General features: G+C 37.7%; 1 protein-coding gene across 7 annotated transcripts in view; it reads left to right on the top strand.

Annotated features, from left to right (window-relative positions):
• SLC4A7 (solute carrier family 4 member 7) overlaps positions 1–14,850 on the top strand; it is a 124,643-nt gene that overhangs the window by 64,920 nt on the left and 44,873 nt on the right. For 5 of the 7 annotated variants that reach the window (XR_009732385.1, XM_061395700.1, XM_061395701.1 and 2 more), the window contains 6 exons: positions 79–447; positions 4,810–4,925; positions 6,798–6,955; positions 8,635–8,722; positions 10,065–10,211; positions 13,945–14,051. Coding sequence is in view for 6 of the 7 variants with exons in the window: in XM_061395700.1 (XP_061251684.1) it covers positions 79–447; positions 4,810–4,925; positions 6,798–6,955; positions 8,635–8,722; positions 10,065–10,211; positions 13,945–14,051 (985 nt within the window). In the remaining variant the exon portion in view is untranslated. The remainder of the gene's footprint in view (positions 1–78; positions 448–4,809; positions 4,926–6,797; positions 6,956–8,634; positions 8,723–10,064; positions 10,212–13,944; positions 14,052–14,850) is intronic. The other 2 variants (XM_061395702.1, XM_061395697.1) reach the window with 1 other exon arrangement.

The following is a 14,850-nucleotide window of genomic DNA, read 5'->3' as shown; positions in this document are numbered from 1 at the left end:
TGTAAATTGATTTTTGTGTGTCTCGTTTGCCTTCTGCGATAAAACTTCATCACTTTTCATTTATTTGTTTTACCTCAGGGGAAGGCCTCTCAGCCTCCCGCCACTCTTTGCGAACAGGTCTGTCTGCCTCAAACCTTTCCTTGAGAGGAGAATCACCTTTGTCTCTTCTTGTCAGTCATCTTCTTCCTTCTTCGAGAGCCGGGACCCCTGCGGGCTCGAGGTGCACAAGCCCCGCACCCACCCCTCAGAGCAGCCCTCCTTCCAGCCCTAGCCTCAGCCGCCTCCACGCCAGAGCTTCCCGGCAGAGGCAGCCGCAGGCCCCAGAGCTGCTGGTGTCGCCTGCCAGTGCCGGCGTTCCCACAGTAGTAATCCATCCGCCTGAGGAAGACTTAGAAGCGCTGCAAGGCCAGGAGCAGAAGACTGAGGAGAATGTTGACGTAACTGCAGGCAACTATCCAAAGTCCTCACGTGTGGTGCTTTCTGCCTCCGGACCACTCGCACTTGGAATGCCTCTCAGCACATAGCTTTATCAGCATTATGTAGATGATGCTTACAATTTATTTTGACTTCTGCATGTTTTTTTTTTCTTTATAGTGTATTATAGAGAAGGATAGAATTATTTAAAAATTTTAAGTTTTACAATGATCTCAAAGGAGCTTACACATAATTTAAGCCCTTTGAAAATTTTTTACTGAGGTTTTACAGGTCAATACATTTGAATGGCTCAGACAAATGTAGACATTTTTACAAGTCATCTTTTAATTTGCCATGATTAAAAAAAAATGGTGGCTCTTCTTGTGCATTTCATTCCATCAAGTGAATGAACACATGCTTTACATAAAGTATAATGAAAAGCCTTTTATCTACTGTTTGGTGCTTTTGTGTAAGGAATGCAATATGTTTTCACCTTCCTGATAAAGGTAGAATGAATGTTCTTTTTCTCATCTTGTCTCTGAGAAGATTGAGGTTCACTGTTGACTGCCTGGAGTCATCATTATTCCCAGACTAGTTTTATAATTTGGAGTAGACTTCAGTTGTCTTTTATTTAATGCTGTATCTATCTTTAATCCGAATTTAATCTTGAAATTTTTAGGAGTAGAGTTCCTATAGTTGCAGATAGGATTTATTTCTACATAAATTAGAAAAATTATGTCTTAGTGGATAAACGGTTTGTAACTCACTTAAGGGTTATTATATTTCTATTTGATGAGTTTATCTTATCACTGTTTGTACAGTGAAAAAAATTAAGACTTAGAGATGTTAAGGTTAGACCATAAATGACCAGACAAAGGAATTGAACCCAGAATTACCTACAACAATAGTATAGAATTTCATTGTAAATTTTAATACTTTGTGGAAAAGATGTATTATAATGTAACTAAACAAAAATGGAGGAAGGATATCTAGAAATAATTGCTCAGAAATAATGAACACTTTTACTTCATTAAAAAGGACTAACAAAATTGACTATTTTTCTTGAACAAAAATAACTTGAAGTTACTTACCCTTGCATTTGTTTTCACCTGAGTATTGTCTCAGTAATACTTGTCTCACTGAGTATTGTCTCAGTAATACTGACTATTTCTTGTTTTACCAGCTTCAATCTGAATAATGATAAGAGACTATAAACTTTGTATGGGAAGAAAGGGACATGCAGGTTCCCAGTGACTTATTAGGTCATGTTAAGAGGGTAAAAGCAATTAACTGAAAATTGAGGGACATAATTAAATTTTTACTCCCTCTGCTGTTAAGTATGCCATGGGATTTACTCGCCTTTTGGAAAAAACTAGAGTGTAGGGAAGAGAGAGGATTTCTGAGGACAAGGGAGAGCTCATAATTGCCGTCTAAGATGACACTGTAGAAGGAATGTAGTCACAGTAACAGGGACAGCTCTTCCTTAGTCCCCGCTGCCTAGAGCACCTGGAAACCCTGCTGTCTTTTCCTGAAGTCTGATGAAGAAGGTGGCCTCAGCATCATTTCTGAGAGACCAATGCCAGAGATTTTTTGTGTCATGAGGTCACAATTTGTGAATACCTGTAGGAAAGAAAAACAAAGAAAGCAGTGTTTCCCATTAGCTATTTTTTAGAGAACGCTTACGTAAAAGACGCAACTCCCTTTCAGTGTTTGTGATGCCTTCTGACGCAGCGTTTCTTACCCTGGGCGCTGCTGGCATTTTGGGGTGACACTTCTGTGTGGTAGGGTGTCTTGTGCATCGTCAGCTATCGAGCACCACCCTTGGCCCACACCCACCAGCTGCCAGCACCTTCATAAACTCCCGTGGATGGGAACTGCTGCTCCAAACACTTCTGCTTTCAAATTTTTAATGACAGGAAACTTCAATATCTTTGCTTAATTTTTCTCTAGGTAGATATGCTATTTTGAGAGGAAAAAAATGGAAGGGCAAAATAATAGAATTACCAGAGTATGACTTAAATCCCAGCATTGAGTTTATACGTACTCATATTTGCTTTTTCTTTTGCTTAAAGCAAGTAAAGAAAGTCCTTCCAAGTTATCTGTGCTCGTTATAGTTTTAATTTGGGGGAATTTATTCATTTAATTCTGAGCACTAGGAATTTACTGTAGGAGCAAGGACATTTCCTTAACCTTTCCAGGATATAGGTTTAACTTAGCTGACATTAGGAAAGCCTGCGTGGAGAAGGCGGTGGTGGGAAACTTTGAGTGTGCCCGGCCTGCCGCCTTAACACGTTCAAGGTGAGCAGGTAAGCCCCTGACTTCCTCGCGCCCTCTCTTCTGACTTTGGTGGAATTGAGTTGCAGGTCGTTTCTTCTTCCCATTCCTATTGAGCCTTCTCCGCATCCCATTCTTGTCCCCCAGGTGTAGTGGCTAGGGCTGTTCTGAGAAGCTGTGTCTGTGTTTTCTTTGGTTACGCGTCTGCAGGTTGGATGCAGTTTGTAGTTAGCAGCGTGTGTGTGTTGATGGTCGCTTGTAGTTGCTGCCAGGGCATTCATGATACTCTTCATTTTCTTGTGTGGGAGTTGGTGGAAACCACTGAAAAATATTGCGTAACTTTTTCTTCTTCCCACTTGGACATGTATTTTAATAGAGGAATGGATTCTATTATGTAAGTTTAGGGACAAAGGTCAAAGAAGAGGCTAAAATGGAGAAAAATGAGTTCAGTTTAGGGAATAGTTTTTATTTTGGAATTGTTTACAATTTCTAGGGAATGGTTATATGGCTAAGTGGACTGCATATGACTAAGTGGACTGAAATTTGGGGTCACAGTGGCATCCTGGTGTAGGTGTTTAACAGAGAAGTGGGTGTCATGAAGGTCTTCTTTTACTGAATTTAAGCTGTGAACTCAAATGACTTAGTTTCAGGTTACTAGTTAGTGTATGTTGTATTCTATAAAAACAAAAATGCATAGACTATATCTGATACGCTTAAAATTTTAAAATTTAATTGCCACTGTTTAAAGTTTATAGGCTCTAACCACAAACAGTGCAGTGGTGAATTTCTGTGGGTCGCTAGGCTGTCGTGAGTGGCAGAGTTAAAACTAGAGGTAAAGTCTGTGACAATTGTCTGGTGCATTTTCTCCTGTGATATTCAGTGTTTGGGGTAATATATTAATATTAGTGTAATATTACTAATTAGTAATACCAATATTACTGTATTAATATATTAAGATTACTGTATTCTTGAACTAGAAAGTTTGGGTGTTTTGAAAAAATTAGGTACATTTAATGGTAGAAATCTGTGTTATGTACTCTAAAATTTTTATAACATTTGAACTTTTTGCAAAATACATAATAGTAATGATTAATAATATGCTACTGGTGTTTTTAGGTTATTTTTGTGTGTGGCTTGTTGCTGCTGAGTTTTACTTGAACTGAGTATACCTTGCATGAACATATATCTATCACTTGTAGTCCAGACAAGCGAATTTAATAGAATGTATATCACTGGAGAAGGAAATGGCAACCCACTCCAGTGTTCTTGCCTGGAGAATCCCAGGGTCGGGGAAGCCTGGTGGGCTGCCGTCTATGGGGCCGCACAGAGTCGGACACGACTGAAGCGACTTAGCAGCAGCAGCAGCAGCATATCATTTCTAATCCAAACAAACACATTTTATAGATTGAACTGTCTGTGTCTTAGAGGTTGAGTGAGTTGCTTAAGGTGACGCACATAGCTACAAAGTAGCCAAGAGGACTTATTTTAACATAGATCTGTTCCCTTATAAGATCCAGATTCTTTGTATTTATATCGTAAAACATTGCTGTTGTGTTTTAACATAGTCCTTAGGAATAATGGCAGTAGACAGCACTTGAATTTTACCCAAGAGAGATGAAAATTCATGAGGAAACTTCTGATTATGAAGATTATGGCAAAATGAGTGTATATTTCATTGACGTAGCTCTTACATTTGGATTTAGGGTTTATCAGAAGTGTTACATTGTTACTGATGTAAGTGTGTAAGTGTGGTTAGGCATCTTTAAGGTCTGCAGTTCACATGTCTAAGGATACAGTGACAGTGGATGTGCCAAGTATTTATAGTGGTGATCAGACCCAGGTCTTCCACCTTCTCACTTTTTTCTTTTTGCAAAAGGCCACCATTTTTGTAAATGCAAATTATGTTATTTTAAATGTTAACATGTGTAGCTTCATTATTGCTTAAAATGTTATTCCACTCTTGCTGGTATGGTACTAACACTGGGCACTTTTTTTTTTTTTTTTTTTTTACCTAGCACATTTGCTTTTAGTAAACCCATCACTTTCAGGATATGAGGAAATTCAAGTTGCAAAGTGAATTTTCTTCTTACTACTTCGGAATTTGTTTGTTCTTAAATACAGGTATTTTGGCCTCTCCGCAGTCTGCACCTGGAAACTTGGACAATAGTAAAAGTGGAGAAATGAAAGGTAATGGAAGTGGAGGAAGCAGAGAAAATAGTACTGTTGACTTCAGCAAGGTAATTTCTGTTATGAACTATACATTTTCATAATCATGCTTACTGAGGCAGTTGCTAGCAGTGTGACTGTATTAATAGAGATTATAATAATGTTTAATAACCGGTGCTTGTAAACCTGATGTGATGCTTGTGGTGTTAATTTAAGACCAGAAATTGTGAAAAAAGGTAACAGTCTCATAGCACTTGAATGTTATATTTTACTAGTGTTAGAAATTCTGACAAAAGAATATGGGAATAATACGGTGTTTTCATCTATACCTACGCATAGATATCACGAACTACAGGCGTTTGTTGTGGAGCTGCCACTACCGGAAAGATAATTCTGGGAGTGATGTTTCAGCAGTAACAATTCAGCCTTTTCTCAGCTGTAATGTGATCCCAGAATTACTGTCCTGTGGTGTCAGTGCTTTCTGGAATGTAACTGGGGAACATCGGTGCTTCCCCATGGGTAGGGGAAGGTAAAGACATGGACCGAAAATAAACTCACCTGTCTCAACTGTGGTTTTTAATTTTTATAGGTGAGTGTTTAAATGAAATGTGAAAAAGAGCTTATTTCAAAAGAACAAAGCAAAACCCTGCAAGTTCAAATTACAGTTGAATTTAAAGCATACTTTATGAGTATTACCTCTGAATATCTGATATCCATTGCAATTTTTTTGATGGTGTTGGATGGTATTCACTATAGGATACAAAGTCAGACTTCTAACTAAATGCCATTATTTCAAGTAAGATTCAATTTTTAAGCCTTTATGATGCGAAGTCTATAGATCACGTTTTGTAGAAAAGGCACTTAAATGATGATTTGCGTTATAGCTTTGCTGAGCTTCATGCTCTGAAATTAAAAGCCTTGCATTTGGGACATTGTACTGTTGTTCTGTTGGAACCTGATCGTGTTTTTATAACTGGTGCTCCAGTTATCTCAGATGAGTGTCAGGCTTTCAGCAGCGGAGTTGCTGTGAGCAGGTTGCTGTGGTCTGTATCACAGATCTCCTCCAGACGTGGCGGGTGCTGTTCCTTTGTGTTGCTCCTGTCACAGCTGTGCTTTCTCTCACTTGGTCCATCCCTGTGCACACCCGCTGCCCCCTGTCGGGCAGGACTCTGCCTCCTGGCACTGTAGTTGTGGCACGCTGGGTGTGGGACTCAAGAGGCCCGCTGTAAGTGCTGGATTTGTGTTCCTAGAAGCCCTGGTAGTGGTTGTTCAGTCACTTGTGTGAAGCTGCATACACACGAAGAAGTTCCTGTAGTTCGATATTATGTCCATAACCTTTTCTTTGTAATTATACACAGACAACCTAATTCAATTATACAGCACTACCATATACGTATGCCAATTATGACTACTTTACTTGAAAATAAAAATGATTTTTCCCACTTACTGAAAACACTGGGGAATGCCCATAGTTCATTAAAATAAAAAGGATTTATAAAATACATAAAATACCAAGGAACTAATTCATGTCTAAGATTAAACAGTAGATAATGACTAAATGAATATTTTTAGAACTGTGTATAATTTCATGGACCATTGTTAGTTTGTGAACTATGCTTTTGTCTTCAATAGTTTTTTAATGAATAGTGCTATATAGTCATTGAAACTTCTCTCTAGTTTGTTCAGTAATGTAGATCTCTGCAGTAGTGAAGATCATGACAGTAATCCAGCTGGGAGTACTGTTTGGTAGTACTGTTTTGGTTGCCCTTTTGTATTCATCAGCTTCATTCTTTGTACTTGTGAGAATTTTGGCACTTACACATCCTTTAGATCACCAGTTTTGATTAGCGAATAGTAGTCTTAAAGCATCTTTTTCCTGTTTCCTTCTAGACTGATTAGTACCATGTACACTTTATTTTAAATTATTATTTATTTGTCAATAGGTTGATATGAATTTCATGAGAAAAATTCCTTCAGGAGCTGAGGCGTCCAATGTTCTGGTGGGAGAGGTGGATTTTTTAGAAAGACCTATAATTGCGTTTGTGAGACTGGCTCCCGCTGTTCTTCTCTCAGGGCTAACTGAGGTCCCCGTCCCTACAAGGTAAGGGAGGGTTAACTGCAGTTAACGTTCTTCCAGAATGTCCCAAATCTAGAGGAACATGTTGCTTTATGTAATGAAAACTCCTTTTTATGGTTAACGGCGTCATTGCCCCAGTGCCTTGACTATTAGAGCATTAAAGATTTTTCTTTCTTTCTGGACTTCCCTGGTGGCTCAGATGTAAAGCGTCTGTCTACAATGAGGGAGACCCAGGTTCAATCCCTGGGTTGGGAAGATCCCCTGGAGAAGGAAATGGCAATCCACTCCAGTACTATTGCCTGGAAAATCCCATGGACAGAGGAGCCTGGTAGGCTACAGTCCATGGGGTCGCAAAGAGTCGGACACGACTGAATGACTTCACTTTTCTTTCTTTTCTTTCTGGAACTTAAAAAAAGCATCCTTTAAAAAATACATTGCATTTATGTTTTTATAATAAAGTTCTGTTCATAGTATGTTCTGTGCAGGCACTGAAGTCAGAGAGGGTGGAGTTGAATCCTTGCCCTGCGGCTTTTTGTGGGATGGTAAAGCCAGGCTTCTGCTTTCTAAACTTTCCTTGTAAAATGAGGGTAACAGTACCTCAGGGTTGATTAAATGTAATAATGCCCTTGAATTAGGCAGAATGCTTTGTTCTGACCTGATCCAATCTTCTGTTCAATATACATTAAGAATAATTAGCAAGTTGTGTTATTAATACAAAGTGTGATCAGTTAGCTACTGATTATATGAACTTAATTACAAATGAGAATAATTAAGAATATATTTTTATAGTAATAAATATGAAGAATTAATTGCAGCCTGATTGAAATGTACATGCTAGTTTTTTTAATAAGCTTTCCTGAGTTGCATTAATGGTACAGTACTGAGATAAATGAGAAAAGTAATTCATAGATTCATGTTTAAATTCTTACAAACCAGGAAGATGAATACTCCCAGTTTGGATAAGTATGAATATTAATATTTTACTGTATGCTAATAAGAATATACCTAAGTAGGAAGTTAAGTAATTTTTTTTGGATTTCCCTAATAGCTCAGTTGGTAAAAAAAAAAAAAAGCTGCCTGCAATGCAGGAGACCCCTGTTTGATTCCTGGGTCAGGAAGATCCTCTGGAGATGGGATAGGCAGTAAGAGGTTGTTAAACAATAAGAGGCTGTTAAACGATAAGAGTTGCAAATAAAATGCTTTTACTTCCAAAAGGGTTAGTCCCTTATTTTCCCTTATAGTGTCTTTATCCAGATTGTAGTTTGAGGGACCATGAATTTCTTATGAATACTCAACTATTTTCTTAAGCCAAAGTAAGTACTTAAATGGGATTGGTATTCACTTTATTTACTTATTTACTTCTTTTCATCAGTACAGACCAGAAAAAGTTGTTTACTCAAAATTCGAAAGGATATAGAAGATGGGAAGCACCGTCTTTAATGTAAAACACTGATTCCTTAAGTACTTTTTTACTCTAAGAAAGATGGAAAGTAATAACTTGGCAAAACTTAATTATGAATGCCGTTTTTAGTTTTGTGATTCGTCTGAATAGAGTTGCCAACCTTTTTGCGGCCATTAGGATGTGAGGATGAAAAGGAGGTCTGAGTAATGTTTCTGTGTTTACATTCGTGTGATTTCTTTATGATTTCTAGACTTATGTCTGTTGTTCATGTTCAAATGTCTCCGTTTTAATGTTCCCTTAGGTTTTTGTTTCTGTTGCTGGGGCCTGCAGGCAAGGCACCACAGTATCACGAAATTGGAAGATCAATAGCCACCCTCATGACGGATGAGGTAACAGACACGCCCCTGGACGCGGACACTGATTGTGAAGCATATAATGCATATTAAATTATAGACTCTCTTACCTTCTTTGGTGATTTTAAAGTGTATTTTATGGGTCTTTCTCTTACAGTATTTTCCTCTGTGCTGTCAGTAATACGCAGATTTGAATAAATCATCTCCTTAATGTAGATGTATCCGTGGCCTCCCTGTTGTGTATTTGTTTAAGCTCTTCACTGCTGCCTTAATAGAGTCTCATCTCTGTGCTTTTTGAACCTGATCTGCTCTGACTGGCTCCTTTTTTCTGCTGTTTGCCCCGCCCACTTGGACTTCCTTTCTGCGCCTTGGATATGATACTCGTGGCGGCCTCTGGACGCTGAGCACTGTCTCCACCCTTCACCCCACTCCCTGCATGCTGCGCCCTCATCTCAGTCAGATTCCTCCTGCAGCGCTTCCTCCTCTGAGACACCTTGCTCAGCCACCCTGTTCTCCCCCATCCGATTCCCTTCCTTCACCCTGCTTCATCTGTACAGGACTTTTTGTTATCCACCTGCAGTAGTGTATTCACGTAATTGCCCCTGAGTTCTTGAGTGCAGGGACTTTGACTTATCTGTGTTGTGCCTGCCAGAACTTCCCTGGTGGCTCAGTGGTAAAGAATCCGCCTACCAATGCAGGAGACATGGGTTTGTTCAGTCCCTGGTCCGGGAAGATCCCACGTGCTTTGGAGCAACTAAGCTACGACTCCTGACTGAGCATTGCTCTAGAGCTGGGAGCTGTACATGCTGAGCCTGTGTGCCCGAACCGCAGAAGCCTGCACACTCTAGAGCCTGTGCTCCCAGCAAGAGAAGCCTCCACAGTGGGAACCCACACACCGCAAACAGGAAATAGCCCCTGCTTAGCACAGCTAGAGAAAAGCCTATGTAGCAGTCAAGGCCCAGCCCAGCCAAAAATAAACAACAGAAAAAGAAAAGAATTGTACCTACCAAACAGTAGGCACCCAGTCAATAGGAAGGATCAAATTAATTAATTATTTTAAGTAAAATTGTTATCATACCTCATTATACCTTTAGGATAAATGACATTAAAATGTTATTTCCCAAGTAAAATTTCCTCTTTCTAAAAATTATTGTGTATTAGCAAGTCATTAGTTTCTTTTGTTGTTTGATTTTTACTGTTAATTTATCTGGTAATACTAATAGTGAATTATTTTTTCAAGTTGTTATCGAAGGTAGGGTCAAGAGTTTAGGTAATTATCTTTATGTAAACTTAGTTATGATATCGAAAGTGGATTACTATGTATGGAATTTTCTTTCAACTTTAAAATCGTTTTACTCAATGTGTTTATTTTCTTTAGATTTTTCATGATGTAGCTTATAAAGCAAAAGACAGAAATGACCTCTTATCTGGAATTGATGAATTTTTAGATCAAGTGACTGTCCTACCTCCAGGAGAGTGGGACCCTTCCATACGCATAGAGCCACCGAAGAGTGTTCCCTCTCAGGTGAGGACCTTACACAATGCTTCTTTGAGTTCCTTTTTTTAATTTTTCATTAAGCTTTTTCAAGTAGTTTATACATTTTCAAAACTCAAAACTGTGTGAAGAGCTACACCTGGAGAAGTTGTCCCCACCGTGTCGTCTCTGCCATCCCACCCCGTCCCCACCTCTTGCCGGTCATCATTTGCTGTTCGTTTCATGTTATTCTTCCACTTTTTATTCAGTACAGGGAAGTATGAACACGCAGTCTTGTTCTCTCCTCTTTCCTACCAGACGTGAGCATCCTATATGTAGTGTTCTGCACCTTGCCTTTTTCAGGTAACGGTATTTCCTGGAGGTGTGATGGTAAGAAATCGTAAAATCTTCCTCCTCCTCCTCCGCACAGCTCTGTTGTATTCCAGTGTGGACGCACTGTAGTCTGTCCTGTCCTGGTGCAGGCTGTCTTCAGTCTTTTGCTGTTACAGACCACATCGTAGTGTTCACCTGCCATCTTGGTCTTGGGCAGATGGGTCTGTAGGATAGATTCCCAGGAATAAGATTACTGGCTTACATGGGAATTTACTGACAGTTTTAGCAAATGTTGCCAGAATCTCCTCTTCTTGGGTTGAACTGTTTTGGACTCATTTTGGTGATGAATGAGAACGCCTATTTCCGTACAGCCTCACCAGCATGGTGTCTTGTCAGACTTTTGGATATTTGTCAGTATTATATGTATCCTTATCTTAACTGTATCAAGCATTTTAATGTGATTTTAATTTGTATTTCTGTAATTAGTGAAGTTGAGTATTCCTGAATATTTGTTGTTCATCACCCTCCACCAACTTTTTTTTAACATTTGAATTATTCATTGATCCTTTTGCGTTTATCATGATGTACTATGTAGAGAATGCCTACAGTTCATCTTTTTTCTAGATTGTTGTCTGTTTGTCCCAGTTTATTAAAAAATTAAGCATTTTTCTGTTTCTTTGGTGATGTTGTCTTTATCATTTACTAAATTTCCATATTCATTCAGGTCTGTTTCTGGGATTTCTTTTCCATTGATTGGTCTAGGCATGGACCACGTACACACTTTAATTTCTGAGAGTTTTTGGTATATTTTAATATCTGATAGATCTGCATTCATTCTTGATCTCTCTCTTACTCTTGTTTTTCTGAATTTGTTTGGTCATCTTTGCATATTTATTTTCATACTAGCTTTGAAGTCAACTTTCTGTTTACAGAAATAAAGTGTAATTTTTAAAAAATTGTGATGGAAATTAAATTTCTAAATGAACTGAGGGAAAGTTGAAATCTTTTCAAGAACATGGTATGTCTTTCCCCAGTTGTTCTCCTGACTATTTTCAAGTCAGTTTTTGTGTCCTTAAGGAATGTTATAAAATTCTCCTTATGGGCACCGTACACTCCTCTTGGTGAGTGTGTACATAAGTCTTTTATCTTTGTTTCTATTATAATTGAGGTCTTTGTTCCATTATATTGCCTGTTGCTTTTATATATATGTATATGTATGAAGGCTATTGGTTATTGTATATTTCTTTTGTATCCTGCTGCCTTCCTCAATTGTTTTATTGTGTATAGTCATGTGGTCTCCAATAAAAGATAATACTATTCATTTTCTAACTCTTACACCTTTAACATGTTTTCTCTTGTCTAAGGGTATTGACTAAAATCTCTAATAGGTTTACATAGTAGTTGACTTTAAAGGGCCTTTCTTAATTTTTTCATAATTGTAGTCAAAGTCATTAGTGTTTCTCTCATTAAGTTACTATCATTGATGCCAAAATACATATTTTATCATATTAAGAAAATACCCTAATTTATGTTTTATTGAATTTTTTAATATAAGTGAATGTTGAATTTTGTCAAAGGGCTTTTTAGCATCTCTGGAGATGATCATATGAATTTTACTTACCAGTTATTATGGTAAATCATATTAATAGGTTCTTTAATTTGAAGACACTCTTGCATTGTTAGAATAACCCAGCTTAGGCTTTGAAGTGTCTGTAGTCTTTGTCTAATGTTTTATTTAAGTTGCTTCCATCTCCATTTGTAAGTAGATTGATCTATAGATTTTTGTGCAGTCTTTACATTTTGGTATCATCATTAAACTTGTTTCATAAAAACAGATTTGTAAGTTTTCCTTTTTGTGTGCTCTTTAAGTGGCTTAGAATACTTTGATTCTAGAAGTTTGCAAGATTTTTTAGTAGAATTTCCTGAGCTTGACTCTTATATGGTAGACTTCAACAGCTTGTTATTTCTTCTGTGGAAATTGGTTTGTGTAAGCATTCTCTTTTTTCTGGAATCAGTTTTGGTAAGTTATATTTTCCTAGAAAATGACCTATTTTCCTGATTTTTGGTGTCAATTTTGGGAAATTTTTTTTTTAAGTATAGTACCCATTTTATCAAGGTTTTTCATTTAGTTGCCCAGGGTTGTGCTGTGTAGTCTCTCCCCCTCTCACTGTATATTTTTATCTTGTATATAAATAAAATTTGTGACTTTGCCCCCTTGTCATATCTTTGGTTGTATATTAGCTGATATTTAATCATATTGTTCTAATAGAGCAACTTTTAATATTTATTTCAGTTCTCCTTTTTAAAAAAGTATATTGTGTTTTGTAACTCAGCTTCTGCATTTAGCTGTTTTATTCCTTTCACTTTCCTTCAGGAAAGACTTTTTTTTCACATTTGGTGAATTAAATGCTTAATACATTTATTTTTGTCCTTTCATTTTTCTTAATGTAAGAGCTGCTTTGTTTTCTTGAGTGATGCTTTTGCTGTATCGCATCAATTGTGACGTACAGTATTTTCATTAGATTTGTTTTGTGGGAGTTCAGTAATTTTGTTTCCTCTTTCCCCTTTGAACTGTGATATAAGTTAGTTTTAATCTTGACATTTTCAAATGGTAGTTTTAGGATTATAGGTAAGTCGTGCTACTTTGTAAATACTGAACATGTGACCCAGGGAGTTCACTGCTGTGATTGATCTGGGGGTGGCCCTGGGATGAACACACCCCCACCCCATGTTTTTCTTTCTCCCCATCCCTCTTCTTTCCTCTCTCTGTCTCCCTTCTCTCTGTCCCTCTATTGCTCTATTCCCACTTCACCTCTCCCCCAACCCACTTTTTTTTGGTCCAGTAACCTCTGACCTTTGGAGGTAGCAAAACTTGCTCCCTGAGGAGGAGAGTATCTTTTATCATGAGAATAGTACTCTTGAGTTTGTAATAAAACATAGTAGGGAATTCATTTTTATGAAAATTTATTTGATGACTCATGCTACTTACATCTTAAGGGAAGTATTTAATAAGAAAAAATGGCATTTACTTTTTTTCTTAATGTAAAGTATAAAGTATATTTTTTCACTAGTGAACATGAATAAGGATTTAAAATTTTAGTTGAAGAGATGTTTTATTGGATTTTTATGTCCCTGTTGCTGAGTAGTAATTTTCAATGATGTGTGTGAGTGTTCTATAGTATATTTGATGTTAGATTATAAAATGAAAAATGCCAGTTTAAATTTGAAATATTAACAGAGACAAATTTTAGATTCTGTTTCAAAGTGCAGTGTCTTTAGAGTGGAAGTTGATACTAGGAAGCATTTTTTTTTTTTTCCGAGGAGTACTGGTTAGACATATAATCAATGGGAGAGCTCATGTTCCCTTTAACAAAGATGCTATTTTGGCTTCCTTAAAACGGGATTCTGAAAGGTGTGTGTGTTGTTGTTTTTCTTTTTTTGTGAAATGCAGGAAAAGAGAAAGATTCCTGTATTTCCCAATGGATCTGCCCCCAGCTCGGGCGACGCCCCGAAGGAGGCAGCGCACCACGCGGGGCCCGAGCTCCAGAGGACTGGACGGTGGGTACAGACGCTGCTTCCGTGCGGGCGTCTCTCGGGGGTAGAGACTGATGTGATGGACAAGGCAGAGACATGCTTTTGCTTTCCAAGTGTTTGGAAACTAAGTTTGTCTAGTAAAAAGTTTGTCTAGTATTTTTCCATATTTTAAAAAAAAGTGTATTGTTTTCATAGGTATATAATGTTAAGGATAATTACTATGCATTTAAAAATAGTTTACTAGAATATATTGGGTTCTGTATACTAGGATTTAATTTAAAACAGAAACATTATGCAGCATATGTTAAGAATGCTGTAGTTCTGTAGTAGGTTAATTTAATTGGCTGTACAGAAGATTTCTTGAGAAAGCATGGCGCCCTATTGCCATTCTCATAGAAAGTCAGAACGATGGGAACAGAGAGAAATCGCAGCCATTGTGTCGTGTGTGCAGAGACGTAAAGCTCTTCCGTGAGCAGCATACCATGAGATGATGTAAAATCAGGCAGACAAGCATATAATCTGGAAACCTAGTTAGAAAAATTGTTGCAGAAGTTAATTCTTGGGATAAAAAAATAGAAATATTTCCAGGTACAAACACTGTCTTAGAATTTTTTGTAGAGATAGAAAAATACCATGGTATTGCCATAGTCTAGAAGAAAGCATGTGGATAGTGATACTGTTTGCCCATTGGTGCTCCCTATGAGCTAAAGATCTTGGATCTTAAATAGTAGTAGTCTCTGAATATACTAGAGTAAACCTCTGCCCCCATGCAAAAGGTGCTCATTTGAGTTATTAGTATTGTTACTTCTTCAAACTGAGGTAG

The sequence above is a fragment of the Bos javanicus genome, chromosome 22, assembly GCF_032452875.1.
Source record: "Bos javanicus breed banteng chromosome 22, ARS-OSU_banteng_1.0, whole genome shotgun sequence".
In the NCBI taxonomy this organism is placed as follows: domain Eukaryota; kingdom Metazoa; phylum Chordata; class Mammalia; order Artiodactyla; family Bovidae; genus Bos; species Bos javanicus.
The sequence above is the reverse complement of the archived record's forward strand: the minus strand, read 5'-3'. Positions and strand labels throughout refer to the sequence as shown.